The 18,533-nt window shown below is 37.7% G+C and overlaps 1 protein-coding gene across 1 annotated transcript in view; it reads right to left on the bottom strand.

Annotated features, from left to right (window-relative positions):
• The window catches only part of LOC5576295 (unconventional myosin-IXb), a 162,103-nt gene that overhangs the window by 8,062 nt on the left and 135,508 nt on the right, over positions 1–18,533 (bottom strand). The window contains 5 exon segments of the mRNA XM_021845262.1: positions 584–747; positions 819–1,054; positions 7,687–8,049; positions 8,111–8,283; positions 8,360–8,531. Of these exon segments, the coding sequence (XP_021700954.1) occupies positions 584–747; positions 819–1,054; positions 7,687–8,049; positions 8,111–8,283; positions 8,360–8,531 (1,108 nt within the window).

The raw sequence follows: 18,533 nt of genomic DNA, 5'->3' as shown, positions 1-18,533 counted from the left end.
TACAAAATACATTTTTTTTATATAAAAGAAGAAATCACATTTTAAAAAAGTATATCACGTCGTCAGAAATCATTAACATGATGTTAAATAATTTTCAGCAAAGGCATCATTGATGTTCTTCAACGGGAAGGATACCGATGATACTCAATCAAAAGTAACAAGTGATCAGAAGAATTTTTTTAGCGTGGACATATCTGCAAGGTTTGCAGCATTGCTAAACGTAACGCCCAAAACGAAAGTAACGATAACGTTTGTGCTTTTATACCAGTGCTTTGCTGTGCAGGATCGGCAAAGAAGAAATTGTCGTTTATTTTTATTTTTTCTTCTCTAGCTTAGTTATAGCTATATAACATAATGCATACGTTTTTGTCCCAGCCCTTCGATGACGATGTGAACAATAAACGTGCTTGCATGTTTGAAAAAAACATCAACGCGACTGACTGTTGACTTTATACAGATTTTTGATTATAATGTGAACTAAACCATATAAAATTTAAACATAATAATGGATTTTTTTGCTAAACATATTTAAAAGGAAAATAGTTGAAAATCTGTACATTTATATGACTAATATCTAACATACCTATAAATCCATCGGTTGCATGCCGCACCGCATTATTGAGAGCAGCCATCGACTTCGAACCGGCGTTCCCGCCGATTGTGGATGCATGTTGACTGGCCACTTCTGCCTGGTTGTGTACGGATTCATTACTGTCGGAGCTTAGCGTTCCCAACGTTGAGCCCAAGCTAAAATTGTAATCAGAAAAAAAAGTTAATAATGATAAGTCATCGGTAGCCGCTGCCGATTGATTGCTCACCGTTTCAAACTGTTGGCTCTCCGCACGATAGTGGCCACCGTTCGGCAATAGAGCGCCTTGGCGAGAGAGTCTCTCGTCATATTGGACATGTTGGCGTCACAGACCGACTTTATCAGCTGACCGCGTGCATTGTGCGTTCGGATGGTGAGTCCACGGAACAGCTGAGCAGGAGGGACGCCCAGCAAGTTGGCTACCGCATTTAATTCCGTTTCACCACTTACTTCCACCTCGAGACCCTGCAACAAAGATGAAGAACGATGAAGCGATGATGATGATGAAATGGTGCAATAGTCGCAAAGATGCAACGAAGAAAAAAGTGCCATATTTGCTCAGACGTAAAGAAGTTAACTATCATTTGATATCAGACGTAAATTACCCATAAATGTTCGTCATCATAGCAAATATCGAAAGAAGCACTTCAACTCTCCCCATTGATCGGGTGAGAGGAGTGAGTCTCGATCCACTGACCTTCCGATCACTAGGCCCGAGACGATCCTCAGGCCTAATGGGTGGTATGAAAAAGAGGATGGTAATGTTGAGTTTATTACATTCTTTGTAGTAAATGTTGTATGAGGAACTCGAGTGGAACATGCTTAGACAGCATCATTTTTGACCAACCCCCCTCTCCTCCTAACGCTTTTTGCATGGAAATTTTCGAAAATATTTGTGGGCGCCGCCTTATATTATGTTACTTTACTACCTAAATCTTTCGAATGTACAAACAACGAGTTGATACGAATAAAAGTAGCATTTAGGGGGATTAGGGGCATAATGATAACACGGGGCAAAATGTACACCCCCTTCATCTCTGAGAATATGCATACTAGAGAAATTCGAAAAATTGTTTTTGCTTCATACCATTATAGACCAAATTCTGAGTGTCCACCCAAAATTTGAGCTTATTTGGATGAAAACTGAGACTGCACAAGGAGTCAGAGGTTTATAATGTTAGCACATGTGCTACACTGATACTGTTAGATACATTCGGCAGTTAAAACATTGCAGAAGACCGTTCTCAAATCGGAGACCTCGGTAATTAGTTATTGATTTTTGTATGAGTTGAAAATCTTTGGCTATAATAATTGGGCTGTTTTGCATGCACCACTGTACATATATATGCAGTAAAACAAACGCATAATTCTTAAAAAGGGCAAGGTTTGATTTGTGTTACAGTTTGTTTTTGGATAAGGATATCTTATTTCGTTTAATACATGGACTCGTTTTCCGGTGAAGCCTTTAGATTTAATAGTTGAATTATAACGTTTTTGAAAGGATGAAGAGGTTCTGTGCCATCTTGAGAAAGATTTTCAGATAAAACACTTAAAGGGCTCTTTACAGCATGCCAATGCCATGAAGGTATCTGGGGCTAATTAAACATTATAATGTAATAATATATTGAGAAAAGAAGCCAACAATACTGTTTCATCGTCAAAGCTAAGGAAATGAACATTCAAAAAATATATCCAAATCTAAAATTTATAAACGTCTAGAAATAAAAGATTGTAGGACATTTCCCAGAATGACATTCCCCAGAACGCCATTCCCTAGATTGATGTTCCCCAGAACCCCTTTCCTCAGAATGAGACATTCCCCAGAAATCCATTCCCCAGAATATGACGTTCCCCAGAATCGTTCAAAATCACTTTAAAAGAGTGGGATAGAATAAATTTGGTTCTATTTGTCACATGCAAACCATCTAAGGGACCGCCCAAAAACCATTTGGTAATATATGGGGGTGAGGAGGTTTTGGCCAAAGACCACGGCCCATACAAAGTTCAAAACGTTTGTATGGACAAAAGATCACGCAGGGGAATGAGGTGGTCTTGAAAATCCAAAATAAATGACTACGTGATTCATGGCCAGACCCAACCACAATCTTAAAAGGAAAATGCTGTATAAAAGCTGTTCTACATGATTGAATTCCCCGAGTGCTAGCGGTTGTAGGACATTTCCCAGAAAGCCGAACCCCAGAACGACATTCCCCAGAATGACGTTCCCCAGGAAACCATTCCCCAGAATGGGACATTTCCCAGAAATCCATTCCCCAGAATAGGACATTCCCCCAGAATCTTTTTTATACGTTTTTAAAGAGTAAAGGAAGTAAATTTGGTTATTTAGTTTTTTTTTTGTTAAAAAATGTACCTACTGAAATGATTTGAATTCCCAGAGGCTTCGAATGTCGGACACAGACGTCAATATAGTCAAAATATAATTTTGTCATAATCATTATTATGGATCTCAAGCGAATAAAATCAAAGATGGTTCGAAGGAAAGAGATAACCGACTCCCGTCTTTTTAAGGCGACATGAAAAACACCGCTCTAGTGAGTCAAAAGCAATCTAATACGCAACTTTCTTCTGGTGTCCACCAGATGACTAAGTATTCGTTTATGACATTCACGCTCAAAAAAAAGTTACACAGCTAACACGGCATTGTTTGATATTGTCAATCAGCTCTGAATGCCATAAAATGTAATAAAAAGAAGAAGAAATCAGCACAGGGGCAATTTTTTTTTTAAATTTTTGTAAAAACAAATTTTATGTTGTTTCATAAGAGCCTGATTTTGTGAAAGTCGTTCTCAATTCTATGGGACTTTTTTAAGCGTGTTTGTTTTGATTTTTTCCTCTTTTTTTGTCGTTTTTTTGATTGCACGATGATTTGAATGAAAGCCGAAAATAATATTCATACGCTTTTCAGTCAACAGATGGCAGTAGTGTTATTTAAATAGCGTGTAGCCGGTAAAATATATGGCAAAACAAGTCGTTCATCTTCTTCCTTTCAACCATCTTTGATAAAATCTAAATTGATGCAGTTCAAACAGGTACAAGAATAATCTTTAAGGACTGGGTGCTAAACTAGAATAAATGATAAGCAATTAAAAGAATAAGATAATACAGATTATAACGTCATCCTCGACTAAATACATCTTGCCAAAAATGCCGATGATGGTGAAACTCGAAATAACTACCAATCAAGTGAAGAAGGGTGCATATCAGATAACCGGTTCGTTTACCACTTGAAACACAAAAAGTTATGACAATTATAAGAGCTAAAAACTTTTCGGGAACTAAGCTATTCGGTGAAACGACATTTGGGGAACCGACATTTGGGGAAAAGTAGCATAACCGTTTAAGATACGCTACTCTTACATATGTTATACTATGTTTTATGATAAACCCAAACTATTGTTTTTTTTTTGTTTCCATAGTTATTCTTCCTTCTTTTAGAACTGGCTGTTCTTTCTTATAGTATTTTAAAAAGGCTGTTTTGTATAGTTTAACATTCCTTATACATACAAAATAAATTGATGGAATTTGTTTTTCTACTTTCATACTATATACTTCCTTCTTTTGAAAATGTGCTGTTCTTCCTAGGGGTATTGTCTTCGTAATTATGTAGATTAATGGAACACAATTACACTAGAAATTTTCTTCTGTCTTTGATAATTTTCATGTTTGAGGTTATGGCTTTCAGTCTTAAATAAAACTCAAAAACGGATTTTTGCTTACATCCGACGTTTCGGACACATGTATTGTGCCTTTTTCAAGGATTGGCTGTGTTCCGTTTTATCGTTTGCTGTGGGCAAACGATAAAACGGAACACAGCTAATCCTTGAAAAAGGCACAATACATGTGCCCGAAACGTCGGATGTAAGCAAAAATCCGTTTTTGAGTTTTATTTAAGACTGAAAGCCATAACCTTAAACATCGTTAGTCGTACCTCCAAGAAAGTTTGATAATTTTCTTCTATAGCAAAACTTAATAGCTACAGAATATCGTAGTCTGTGTGCACTAGTGTAACCCATATTTATCAGGCTACAATAAAATACTGTAAACATTTTAACAGAATCCATCAACTCTAAGGAGGAGCTAAACGAGCTTGAAGATTGTAAGGAAAAATTCGGCATATATGAAATATGAAAACTATAATGAAATGATATAAAATTAGAAAACTATAATGTGATTTTCCTCGAATTTTGCAGTTAAATGCGTTCATTGGCCGCATGCTCAGCAAAAATAAAGCTGAAAAATTTTGTTTTTTTTTTTTTATATTTTCGATGTAGCTCAACAAAAATGTAGAAAGACTATATCAGTATTACCGGACTGCGAGCGGAACACGGGTAATACCACTGAACATTTTCAAATTCAGCAGGAATTTAGGAAGCTCCAAAATTCTTCCTATTTTTACAAAAACCCCAATCCTACTGGGATCTCAAACATCCTAGACTAGAAATTTCATGGTGATTCTAATATTTTCATATAAGATCACGATTTTTAGCTAAAGTCCGTTAAACACCGGTGATGGGAAATTGAACACAGTTGTATACTACATGTAAGGAAAGTGCACCAGTTATGGCTATAGTGGTTTCTTATTTGGCCATATGAGTTTTCTCGAAAACTTTCACATTTTGAATATTTTTGAATGTTTTAACATCAAGATTCATTTGATATGAAACTAGTGAAACGCACAGAATGATTAAATATTTGAAAATAATAAAATTATCACGTATGGCGAAATAGGGAACCATTAGGTCCATAACTGGTACACCTACCCATGTAGTAAAAGCTCATGTTCGAAAGAAGTAGGTACTTACTACATCATCCAAAGGTTATTTTTATTCATACCAATAATGTACACAGCCAATTCAGATTACCGACCCCAGTAAAATTTTACTGGGGTTTGGAACTACGGTTTTTTCGGTAATTTTTACGATTACCGAAAAAACCCAGTAAATCAAAATATGTTTTGATTGATGGAAATTACTGACTTAGTCAGTAAAATTGTAAAGCGTTTTTACTGGCTTTCCAGTTTCCCATGCTCCGATTTGCTTTTCCGGATACTGTTTTTTTCAGAAATCAATACAAATTAACACCCAATCGACATGAACATGGACATCGACATTAGACTGGCCCAGCTCAGTATGGGAGAAAAATAAAGTTGTATGATTCCACGGGGCACCCTCCAGGATTATTTCTTGGGATTAGACGAAGCCTTCCTGAAAAATTCAGCTCATTTGATCGTTCCATGAGCTGGCGCAATTGAATTGAAGTTAATATGGGATTTTCAGCTCAAACATATGAGCAACAGCACATCATCTACTGTTTGGTTCAGGAAAAATGATGATCGCGTTCAATTGGACCCAGAATGACAAAAACACTACTTGATGTAATAGCGAAGAATATTGTAGAAGATTGTATCATGATCAAAATTAATAAAGTTGGTGTTTTAACCATCTGAAGTATATCATGCAATACTGCTTGTATTTCTTCAACATAGCTTGGAGGTAGCCACTAAGCGCATCATAGCCACCTATGACGCTGAGCGAGCTGAGGCACATGTCGCATGCATATAAGACTGTACTGCCCATAACTGCATATTTGTAACATTCGACAAAAGTAGGCACTGAGTAAATGGAGTACCAAGTATGAATTTCTCGTCAGTATGGGAAGGCCCCAAAATTTCAAAAAAATACCAAGAATTCAACAATGCTTATATGAAGTTACAATTTTGTACAGCTCATCTCACATATTGGGTGAATAGTCAGAAAATAATTCTGATAGAAATTTCTTTGTCACAACATTACGAGGCCCATGTATAATCTCAATGTGACTGTTATGCGGTTATATTAAGCAATGTGACAAAACAACTTGGTATTTTTTCCGAATTTTCTAGAACAATCTCACAGATTTTATTAAGTTAGTCGAAAGTATTGATGATTTGATGATGTTCCACGGTATTAACTCTAAATCGTCAAAAATGTCGAATGTGACTGTTTTGCAGTTATGGGCAGTGTACGGGAGTGCTGATCTAAGCCTAACTTTCAACAACTGAAAGAGTAATGAAAATGAGATTAAAACCAGATACAACCTTCTGCAATTATGTTCATTAGGGTATCAACTAGTGTATTTGTCATTCTGGGCTTATTTGAACGCGAATAATTAGTATACGGAACGAAACAGTGACATAGGATCAATTTTCAATATATTTGAGACGAATATCCCATACAAACTTCAAATCGAATGCGCCAGCTGGTGAAGCAACCAATTGAGTTGAAATTTTCAGAGAGTGTTTTTCTTACCCTAAGGCTCATATCTAGGAGGTGCCCCGTTGAGTTTTACAACTTTTTTGTTTAAGGGCCAGTCTAATCGACATGCATTTTTCGTACGAATAAACATCTACGGTATGCTCATATCTCAGTGGAAGTAATCGAAAAATGTGTGACAAAATCATTATTTGGATGGTTTGCATACAAGAGGCAAACTCAATGATGCAGATGACTTCACCTCTTGTATGGAAACCATCCGAATTTACCAACGTAAGCAGTCCTGAGCCTTTTTGGTTGCTTAAAATGGTTGAGTTTCTCACTAAATTTCGATTACTTACCACGAGAAAGCGCAAAATAGGTGCAGGAAAAGCTTGGTTGCCAAAGCCGTGACTCCCGGCGCCGGACGATTTTACAGCAGGAGATTCTCATTTGACACTTTCCCGCATGCGCATCAGTTTGTTTTGTTTTGATTTTGACGACAAGTCAGTAAAAAACATCAACTACTGAATAGTCGGTAATTGTTTTTACTGACTTTTCGGCCTGTTCGGTAATGTTGCAAAATTGGGTCTGACAGCTACCGTAGTTCAGTAAAAAGTAAAATTTATTACTGAACCTCAGAAGTTTTCAATTAAAAAGCTGAAAGTTCGGTATTTTTTATGATTTACAATTCGTACCCAGTATAAAAAATTACCGAACAAGCAAATCGTGATTGAGTGTGTAGTAAATTCGGTGGACCAATCGTTGGAGTAAATGCTTAATGTAATAAAATTGATCGTTTTTCATTCAAACTATCCAATGATACAATAGTCAAGCGTAGCTTACCTGACCATCCACAAACAGCACGTTTCCCAGCAGAAGGACTGCTGCCAGCACCCGTACAACATCCAGAAAGGGTATACCGAGAATGCCCAAACACGCTTTCCACGCTTGAAACCGCGCTGCATCTTCATGTTCGTCTTGTCGTATGTCGCCGTTCTGCAGGTACCTCAGATTGGCCGGTGAGTAACCTTCGAGATTCAGTCGAGCACACTCTTCTGCGTTCAGTCCAGCTAACATTTGGTAGAAGATGTGGTAATTTTTCTCGTTCGGTAATGGCCTTATGACACGGGTTTGATCCAGGAAGTAGCAGTGAATCTTCGTTCGGTAGAGTGCTCCGTCCGTTACTTGTACTTCGATGAATTGACCCTGGAGAAGAGTGGCGCTCCATTAGGCGAGAGGAAACTTACGAATCACAAATCTAACTTACAATTCGACTGGATTCCGAGTTGGTAGAGGTTTTTGCCGACCCAAGCGATCGGAGCACGGTGAAAGCGGCGGCTAGATGTTTGAATGCGTCAGTTTCGGGACCCCCTCCGGCTACTGCGAAAAGCTGCCGGAGGAGCAACATCGAGCAGTGCGTTTTGCCGGAACCGGATGTACCTTTAGGTAATTCAAAGTGCGATTACAATTAGCAAGCTTTTGTCATTTTATGTATTTGAATAAAACTTTAACAAACCTGATAGAATGATTGCTTGAGGGTAGCCTGTTTCCGCTTGCTGCCGAACGGCTTCTTGTACTATTTTTCGCAGTTGAGGTGCTAACGGGACAGAACGGGTTGATGAGAGCGTTAGCGGATTACCAACGTCATGATACGGGTTGACGGAGAGGAGGATTGGTCCAACATTAGTCTGAAATTAGTAAGAACATGGATATGACTGTACAATGATGCACAAATAACTGATGCTTAATATAGTAGTCTATGAAGACGGATATTTATTTAGTGTTATTGCCAGTGTTGCAGTTCAGTTTGTGTTCCAGTTCAAATTTTTGAACGAGGGATCAACCTAGGCTTGAACATTGAGCAGTTCAAAAATTTGAACCCGTGCGAGCTGAAAATTGAACGTGAAATGAAAACTGTCTTCATGACATATACACAACATATTTCAATGCGGAAGTCCTGCAAAGATGTTATGAAACATTTAAGGTTCCGTATATTTGTAATGATGTGAATTCAATATGTTCTGATGTAGTTTTTTCGGGTTTTCACCTTCATTGGGATTTTTAAAATGAACGGGTTCATGAGCAGGTGCAGAATCTTGCACGAGAGTTCAATGTCTACTAGGTTCTCGAGCAAAATTAGAACGCGTTCAGTTCACTTTTGGCTCGCGTTTAGTTTAAAATGCAACCCTTATTGCATTTATATTTAAAATAAGCAATGATCACAATGAAACTGACAAAATCTTTGTCATATCAAACTTTTGTTTTTGTTATGTATTAATCTAAGCCAAATATTTACCATCGCATACCGTATACGTATTGATAGATGACTGTGGCCACGAAAATCTGATTTGTTTTTCATAAAATTCTCGTCGGGGCATCCTGAGAATTGAATTCCTTTTATACAAACGTTTGTTGGTAGCATTCTAAGTAACCATTTGGAGGTTGATCCCCCTAGTTATATGCAGAAGTGTATTTTTGAGACACTCTATTCCACATTCAATTAAAACTCTATTAAAAACATATTCTCCACATTGTTCTAAGGAAAACTGACAATTAATTATAATGAACACATCTATTAGTAATCAAAGTGAAAATGTGTTGCTATGCTATGGAAGCGCACAAATGTTTTATGAATTTGCAATAATTGTGACCTTCTACACATTCAGATAGAGACTTTTTTATTTTTTTCAATAGTTTGGAAATGAACAAAAAAACATCATAAGTGCTTTGTGTAACGCTCTTCCAGACTACATAAAGTCTCAAACATTTAATTGTGTTTTAGTAATTGTTCACTCTTAGTGGTGGCAGAAAAAAACTCTTCATAAGGAATACACTTACAGAAAAGCACTTGGCATGAGTCAGTCACATGGGATAAAAGATGGATAAATTATTCATTCATTCGAGTCGAGTTTTTACCCCCATTTGTTGTGGTCTTCTCTGAATGCAGCATGGAAAATAATGCACGTGCACGTCTGGAGCCATGAAGTACCGACTGCATAAGGTATCCAAAGCTGTGGGTACATAGGCAACGCAACCCGACAGATTGCTTGTTATGTTGCTCATGGGTTCGAAGGGAGTTAGGAAAGCTGTACTAGTGCAGTGTCGCCGGACTGGAGGGTGTTATGCAATAGACTGCTGACTGCAGATAAATCAAATCTAATAGTAGCTGACGAAGTGTAAAAAAGGGATTGGCACGGAGCTCAAAGCTTGTGAATATCATAATGCAGACCTCAACTGAGTCGTTCAGACTCATTATTTTAATACTAATTTAAAGCATCTTGTCAATTCTTACAATAAAAATTTACCAGGATGGAAGGATACTAAATTTATGATTATACGTTATGGTCAGCCTAGAAGATGTCTAAATAGAGAAATATGACCAAGGCGATCCCAACATATTACAAAGACTCAACTATCGTGTAGTTTTTTGTAATTGTGAAAACCTTTTGAAATGAAAATTAAAATGAATCCGTCCAGCTTATCAACCCTTTGTCCGACTTTTCTAGTAGCAATATTTTCCGCACTCGCATCGTCCCAAACAAAAACAATCACTTTCCTTTGCACACTGGATTGTCCATTTCACTTTTCAATCACTTTCCATCTCATTGGTCATTGACTGGCCATCACATCGCCGCCGTCGACTGGCTGCATTGGAAATACTCTTTTTTTGACGGGCACAGCTGCTGTCTAGCCGATATGGATAAGCTTCCGATGGACGCTGAAGCAATTGGATGATGCGGTCCGCGATGCGCACAATACCGTACAATTAAAAATTTTCACAATTATCCCGCTTATCGAATTATAAAGGTACCCACTGTAGAAAAAAAAAGAAGCAAATACCTTACTCAACTTCGGAAATGTCAGTAACTGTTATGTGATTGTTTCTTCATAAGACGTGGGATCTATTTGGTGGTGATTTAAGGTGAAGATGAATCGAAGCCAAACCTCAAATTTTCAAAAGCACGGATCTGGAGAACCGAACACCCGTTTGAACTGAAAACTTAATCGATTGGTCACCACCAGCGAGTTACCAATCGATTAAGTTTTCAGCTTCAACGGATGTTTGGTTCTCCAGATACGTGCTCTTGAAAATTTGAGGTTTGGCTTCGATTCATCTTCACCTTAAGCCATTAATCAGCTGGATCAGTTCCCTGTTCGAACGCTTTGTTTTGTTGGTCAAGTGTGCAACAGAAACACTTAGTTTGAGACACAAGGCTGCTTACTCCGTTGCTCAAATGTTTGCATTAGGTGTGTCGTATTTTGTTTGCAGACTGTAACCTATCACCCGCTGTGGGAGGTATGGCCTCCGTGAGATCGGTAAACTTGTTCAACCGAAAACAGAGCATTAAATGAAGGCCAGTTTCCCATAGTGCGATATATACAGTATTGGACAAAATATTTGCAACTTTTTCGATTTTCCATCATTTGGTATGGACCAACTTTGGTAAACTATATCTCAGTCATTTATGGACCGATTTGAATGAAAATTTGGCAAAACATCAAACATAACTTGAATTTTAACATATATTTTTGAGTGATGTTTTCAATCACAGTAACGGTTTGACTAAAGTGCATTTTTTGACGATTTTTTTAAATTACATAACTAAACGTATTGAAGAAATAGCTTCATGGTATATTGAGCAAAGTTGTAGATTTTAACGAGATGAACAAGTTTTCTGAAGACTGTTTTTGTATAAGGCTATCAGATTTTGAGATAAAAAGTTTTGAATTTTTCGTCGAAAATTACACTTTACTGCCCATAACTGCACATTTGTAACATTCGACAAAAGTAGGCATTGAGTAAATGGAATACAAAGTGTGCATTTCATGGCAGTATGGGAAGAAACTAAAATTTCTAAAAATTACCAAGAACTCAAAAGTGCTTATTTGAGGCTGAAATTTTGTACAACTCATATCGCATATTGGGTGAATAGTCAAAAAATAATTCTGATAAAAATTTCATTGTTACTACATTAGGAGGCTCATGTATAATCTCAATGTGACTGTTATGCGGTTACAAATACCAATGTGACAAAACAACTTGGTATGTTTTTCGAATTTTCTAGAACAATCTCACAGAATTTAGTAAGTTGATCGAAAGTATATATCATTTGATGACTATCCCCGGTATTAACTCGAAATTGTCAAAAATGTCGAATGTGACTGTTATGCAGTTATGGGCAGTTTAGTTAAACTGTTAGTTATAATCTCATGATTGGAAACATTTTTCAAAAACATATTTTAAAATTCAAGTTATATCTGATGTTTTGTGAAAATTTCATTCGAATCGGTCCATAAATAATTAAGATCTAGCTTACCAAAGTTGGTCATTTTGTAGGGGAACCTGGTCCAATTCGGACCCTGTTCTAATTCGGACCATCAAGCATTTCTCAATACTAGCGTAACTGTAGAGATCGTGATTACCGTTGTTCTACCCACCGTCTGGCTTGGATCTAACACAATAAATTAGACACCTTTCAGTTAATTCGTTTGACTTTTATAATAGTTTGTTGTTTTGAGGTGCTCTGGTGTGCTGTCGGTTAGCATTTTTCCCAAGCTTCTGTAATTGACAATAAATCTCCAATGTTTCTGTGTTATTTTATAATCAAATCCTCCAAGCCTAAATTTTCATCTGATCATATGGCTTTGATATATCTATGCACTGTTTGTGTTCAACTAGTTTGAAAATCACAAAATGTGTGTTGGTCCAATCCGGACCTTTTGATATGGTCCAAAAGGGACCTCTTGGTTTCCAACGAGCACTCAGTCTATTCCAAGAGCTCCACCCCGTGAAAGTCTTCTCGGCTTGATAGAAAATCACAAAAGTTGTAATATTGATCGATGATGTCTTTGTTTCTAGTGCGGTCAAGAAAAAGTCCTCGAAAAAATCTAAGAAATACGGTAGACCACCAAAAAATAAAGGAATCAATAATCCAGCTACTTGAAAAGCATCTCCAGCCTATTTTGAATACGGCTTCCCAAAATAGTTTGACAATACGACACAAAAAGACGTTTACGATTGCTGAGAACCTTTATAGTTCACCTTTTTAGCCCTATATTTTCATGCAAAGTTTAAATGTGTTAAAATTTTACTATATTCAAGACTTTTTTGAATGCATTTTGTCAAAATAACAAAAAGCTCCAATATAAAAAAAATGTTTGTTTTCTTTATCCCGATATCTGGTCCGTTTGAAATCAAGTTAGGGAGAGTAAACTGTACTTAGATTTGAACCAGTTTTGAATTTCACCCTCGTTTATTTTATTTTTTGAAAAATTCACATTTAACTTGAGCTAAATCTGACTCGAATTAAATCAGTTTTTTTTTTCACAAATTGGGTTTATATTTTATGCTTGAGCTTACAGAAGAAGTTCAATAAGCTTTAATACCAAACAAATCGGAGTTATATTATATAACTACCATAGTAAAAACGATAAAACTTAGGGTGGTCCGAATTAGAACATGGCGGGTCCGAATTGGAACAGGTTTGGTCCAATTCGGACCTTCTGGAGCATTTTGTTCAAACATGTCTAGTCATGTCCCGGTAGGAGATATACCAAAACTCTCTGAGAGAAAAGTGTGCGCGCTGAATCAGGCGTTTACGTTAACATCATACTTTTCATATCGTACATCATACTGAAAAGATATGGCCAATAAACTGTTACTAGGTCCGAATTGGACCATGTTCCCCTATAGAAAATCGAAAAAGTTGCGAATGTTTTGTCCAATACTGTAGGTAAGTAGCTGGTGCTGAAGATTGATGAATCGGTTCGTTCAAGCCAGTTCGTTGTTTTGAATTTGATTTTATTAAATCATCACATGCCATTTTAGATTCTGGTTAATTTTGATAAATTCACAATATTTGTATGAAAACACTCTAATGAATATATTCAGATGTTCCTTGGGGCTTTCAACTTTCAGATTTCATCTTTGTGAATTGGATGCGAGAGCCTGTGCTCGCCGCAACAGCCCATTGTAGTGGGAACCCCTGTCGATAGATTAGATAATTTGATTCATTGATTGAGAGTTAAAAAGTATGTTTGGATTTATTGTTATATGCAATGGTGAATTATAAAATTTTGTACACTTACTGCCGTTATACGCATAATTGTCCCATGTTCCAAAATATGTAATCGAGAAAAACGCGTTTAAAGATTTTAACACATGTAGGCCTCGTATTGACCAGGTGTGTGATAAATTAAATTAAAATCATTACAAAACTATAAAGAATAGCGTGTTCATTAGAGTCAAGAGTTTGTTTTATGGGAATAAAGTAAATTTAGCTACGAAATTCAAAGTGGGACTCTTATGCCTAGAAATACGGGGTTTTTGGTGAATTTCTACGCATAACAGTCCCACTGATAATAATGACAAATTATGTGCTAGGCATACTGTAGATGACCGTTCTTACGTATAGATTGTACCCAATGTAGAGGACGTATATCCTTAAAACTATGTTAAGGCATCTAATGAAGGCTCAAGTGACATGTGCCAAACGGAGCCACGTGTGGGGAAGTGAAGAAATACGATATTATAGTTTGGGATGGAAAGAAAAACTTTCTGTATGTGTGATAGTGAGAAAATGTATGAGTTAGTGAAAGAAAGAGTTGATAAATAAGTTAGAGAGTTTATAAGATGTAATAAATTCCTATATCGAATCTTCTAGCTGCAGGCTTGACAGAAACTCGTCTGCGAATTCATGGTTATTCTGCGGAGTAACTATTTAACTCAAAATTCACGACACAAATCTTCAAACGATTTGACATTTCTTTGGACTTGATTTGCAAAATCATTATATTTTGCACATCGCAAATTAAGTTTTAGAACCATAAACATATATACCACTTGCACCGAAGAACTAGTTATCCGGAATAACCCAGTATGTGGCCAGGTCATCCAAAACCTCTTGAACTATTCTTCTTTTGACTTGACTTTGACTTCTTTTTGACTTCATCAAGTTTGATATGTCGCAAGATAGGTCTTAGAACCGCCAATATAATGGCCACTTCCTTCGGGAAACAGGGTATTCAAAACAACCTGGCATGTTATCAGGTATTTAGCCTTGATTTGGGAATGTATGAAGTTCGATGTTGTCAGCTAGGTTTCAGAACCGACAGTTTAGAGGCCATTTCCCTCAGGGAACCTGGAGTTTGGAACAATCCGACATGTGGAGTCATTCAAATATATTAAACCACCTTTAGACTTGATTCGCAAATTCATGAACATTGATATGTCGCAAGCCAGGTTTCAGATTCGCCAATATAATGGCCGCCAGTGAACCGGTATTCGGAACAACCCATCCAGTGGCCAACCCAGACAACCAAAATGTGCGTATAACAAAATCACCTGGAGGCTTTATATGTGCAAAATTTCACTTATAAGATGTCGCGAAAAGGCCATCTACGTACAAAAGTGGAGGCGATATGCGGGCATATATTATGTGATGAATAATAACATACAATGCGAGTGTATAAATATTCTACCAAACTAACCTGTGATCTTATGCGACTTAACTTATGATAACAAATGTTGGTTTGACAACTGCTACGGATTGATTCGACTTACTTTGTACGAGTGTACAAGACGAAATAAAATGCACAAATGAACTCAGAAAAGAAGTGTTTTATGCAAGGAAACTCATCAATCTGACGAGTTTATCCACGGTGTTGTGCGGGTTTGATGTAATTAGTATGAATAAACGAGTTGTAAAGTGCACTTTCATGCGATTTCTGGTTGTCTGGGAAGTCATCCAAAATCGGTCAAACTATTTTTATTTAGACTTGGTTTACTAAATCATGAAGTTGATTTGTCGCAAGCCATGGACTCGAAATTAAAGTGATTACTGATTCTTCAAGTGGGATTATTTCAGTACTCCCCGTGATGAATCCAAAATAACGGTCAATTTTTAATCGATGACCGTGGTTCCAAAAACTAGAGGAATTTTGTGATCAACCCTGAAAATTCAACTGAAATTTATTGAAAAACGTATGGGAAATAATATTTTGATATTGTAAATTGTAGTGGATGGAATGGAAATAGAAAACGACATGTTTAAAGCAACATAAAAGGTTGGATCGCCTCGAGTAAAAAAAACACATTATTGGCAACACGATCATTCTGAGAGAGCCTGGAATATGAGAACTCGTACGAGAATCATTTTTGTTCGGCTGATTTATTTTATCCAATCTAATCTGATCCGAAAAAGATTCGTATACGATCGTATTCCACAAGCATTAATGTTTGACTATCGTCCTATAGACATTTTCACGGAAGCTTCACAGTTCATTTGTTTTCGAGTCATTTTGACAGTTTTCTTCTATGATAATGACCACGCAATTCAAGCAGTTGTAAACAAAAGCACTGAGAAATGTCAAATGAAAATAGCCGTAAGAACAAAACTGGAAAAGAGAGAAAGAGAGACACAAAGAGAGCGAACACGGCACTCGAGGCAATCTTCGGGATTGAGGTTGCGAATCGAGACTCAAACGACATTCTGTTAACGATTGTTCTGGCACGAGGACGTGTTTCAAAGTTTGTGGAAAAAATGGCAGACTCCCGTTCCGACATAAATTTCAATCAAATTTGCCATCAGGCTCGCATAAATGATGAATGCCATCCGATAATACAAACACATAAAACAGGTTCTGTTCCATATGGGGTGTAAATCCAACGCAAGAAGATATTCAAAACGATTTTCCCAAACACCAGTTTATTCAAAACAGCCTACTGAATATTTTGTTCGAGATCAGCGCAGCGAATTGTATAGTGTGACAGTTATGCGTAGAAATACAGTAGTGGGACAGTTATGCGTGGAAATTCAACAATGGGACAAATTGACTTGGCTTGCTTTTCATTGAGTTTCCGAACAAAGTTAATTTTTGGAAAGTGTTTTCTAAAACTATACGTAAAAATAAACTATTTGATGACAAAAAGTCAAAATGCACAAAAAGTAACATGGGACAATTATGCGTATAACGGCAGCATGGATCTAGATTAAAACTTATAGGGCGCTTGAGACCTCCTTCCTTTTGGCTGTCTTGGTAGTGTCATTCTAAAAACACCAAGCCGTTCCCATAGGGGACGTTAGCCACAAGGAAGGACGTTTCAAGTAATACTGTTTCATATGGTATGCCCTCTTCAACATCTAATCCAATTTCTCTCGCCGTTTCCTTACGGTACCTGTGCATCTAGTATTCATTGCTCTCTTACTTCGAGCAAAATAGACTGATATGGCGGTAAACAAATTCAATAATAATTATCACGGTCGATACCTTTGTATGTAAGATAAAAACATAGTACGGAGACTGAATTGTAAGTAAAAAGTGAATTTGTTATTCAACATGTCCTTAATAAAAAAAACTATATTTTAGATTAAGCTGATCAAACTCAAATCTGGGTTAAACGATCTTGCTGAAAGAACTCCCTTTGAATCTCCCACAACATTTCTTAAGAATTCACCGGATCATGATGAACTCGCTGTCGAATGTGCGGCAAACCCGGCCGCAAACGAGGTTCCAGCAGGCGAATGCTAACCTCAACCCGGGTGACGACGACAAGGCATCGAGTAAATGTTCGGAAGATTCTTTCATCCCATCCAGAGTGGATGAAGACGGAGGTGAGTTGTGCGATTGTGCTGGCTGCAATCGGCCGAATGTTACGAAGCAATATATTGTTCAGTGTGGGAAATGTGAGTGCTGTGTCAACGTGAGCACGGTCACGGTACACTCTGTTAGCTTCGTTTGTGTGGTATGTATGCCTATCGTGCCCGAACCGCCACATAGCCAGATAAGCGGTACTTCGGGTACGTCGAGTGAGCGTAGATCTCGAGTGGGACGTGAACTGCAGCGTCTGGAAGAAGAGTGTAAATTGCTCGAGGACCTTAATCGCGAGTGGATTGCAAGAGAACGAGAAGGAACTCCAGAAGAAACTGGAGCAGGGTAAGCAGTTCATCGCACGCAAACATGAACTGCTAAATCGGAAAGACGGTGAAGAAGGTAACAGTGTGCGGAGTATACGGAGCAGCCAGAGGAGTGCGAAGGGCACCGAAGATTGGGTATGGCAGACGAAGGCAGCTGATGAGGTAATCGGTGGACAGATACCTGCGTCATTGTCTGTGAATGCTGATTTGTCGGTATGTGCGTCCTCAGGCAATCTGCAAGCAGTACACTCTTCGTCAACTCCATTGAGAACTCCACCAGCTATTTCCTCACTTGTCAGTGATGGCAGGGTAAGTGTGGGAATAGAAGCGAAGTCGATTCCACGGACCCTGGAAAGCATCCAAAATGGCTCTGAAGATTCTCTTGAAGGCGCTGTCGGAGGAGATGCTGAAAAGGACGTTCAGAGAAAGGGACTGCCAGACTTGCCGTTCGTCAAACTTCAGCCACACGCAGATCTGCTAAAGTTTGAAGAAATCGTTCCAAGTGCTAGTGCTAGCGTCATGCCGGGTATAAATCGCATTGGTACCGTAATTCGGGGTGTAGTTGATCAGTGGGGAGAAGTTGATCATTCCCGTACCCACATGTATGAACTGCCAGGAGAGTTATTATTCGTTTTCAATAATCTCAAGTTATGTCATATCGAATAACCTGATAGCTGCTCTTGATGTTTCTAAATTCGGTTCGTCGTTCAAGATAGTTATACCATGGAAAAAACAGATTTTTAAGGAAATGTTCGATGTACTGTTGAAGGGTTC

The sequence above is a fragment of the Aedes aegypti genome, chromosome 2 (genome assembly GCF_002204515.2).
Source record: "Aedes aegypti strain LVP_AGWG chromosome 2, AaegL5.0 Primary Assembly, whole genome shotgun sequence".
NCBI lineage: Eukaryota > Metazoa > Arthropoda > Insecta > Diptera > Culicidae > Aedes > Aedes aegypti.
Note: the sequence above shows the minus strand (reverse complement) of the source record. Positions and strands in the feature narration are given on the sequence as shown.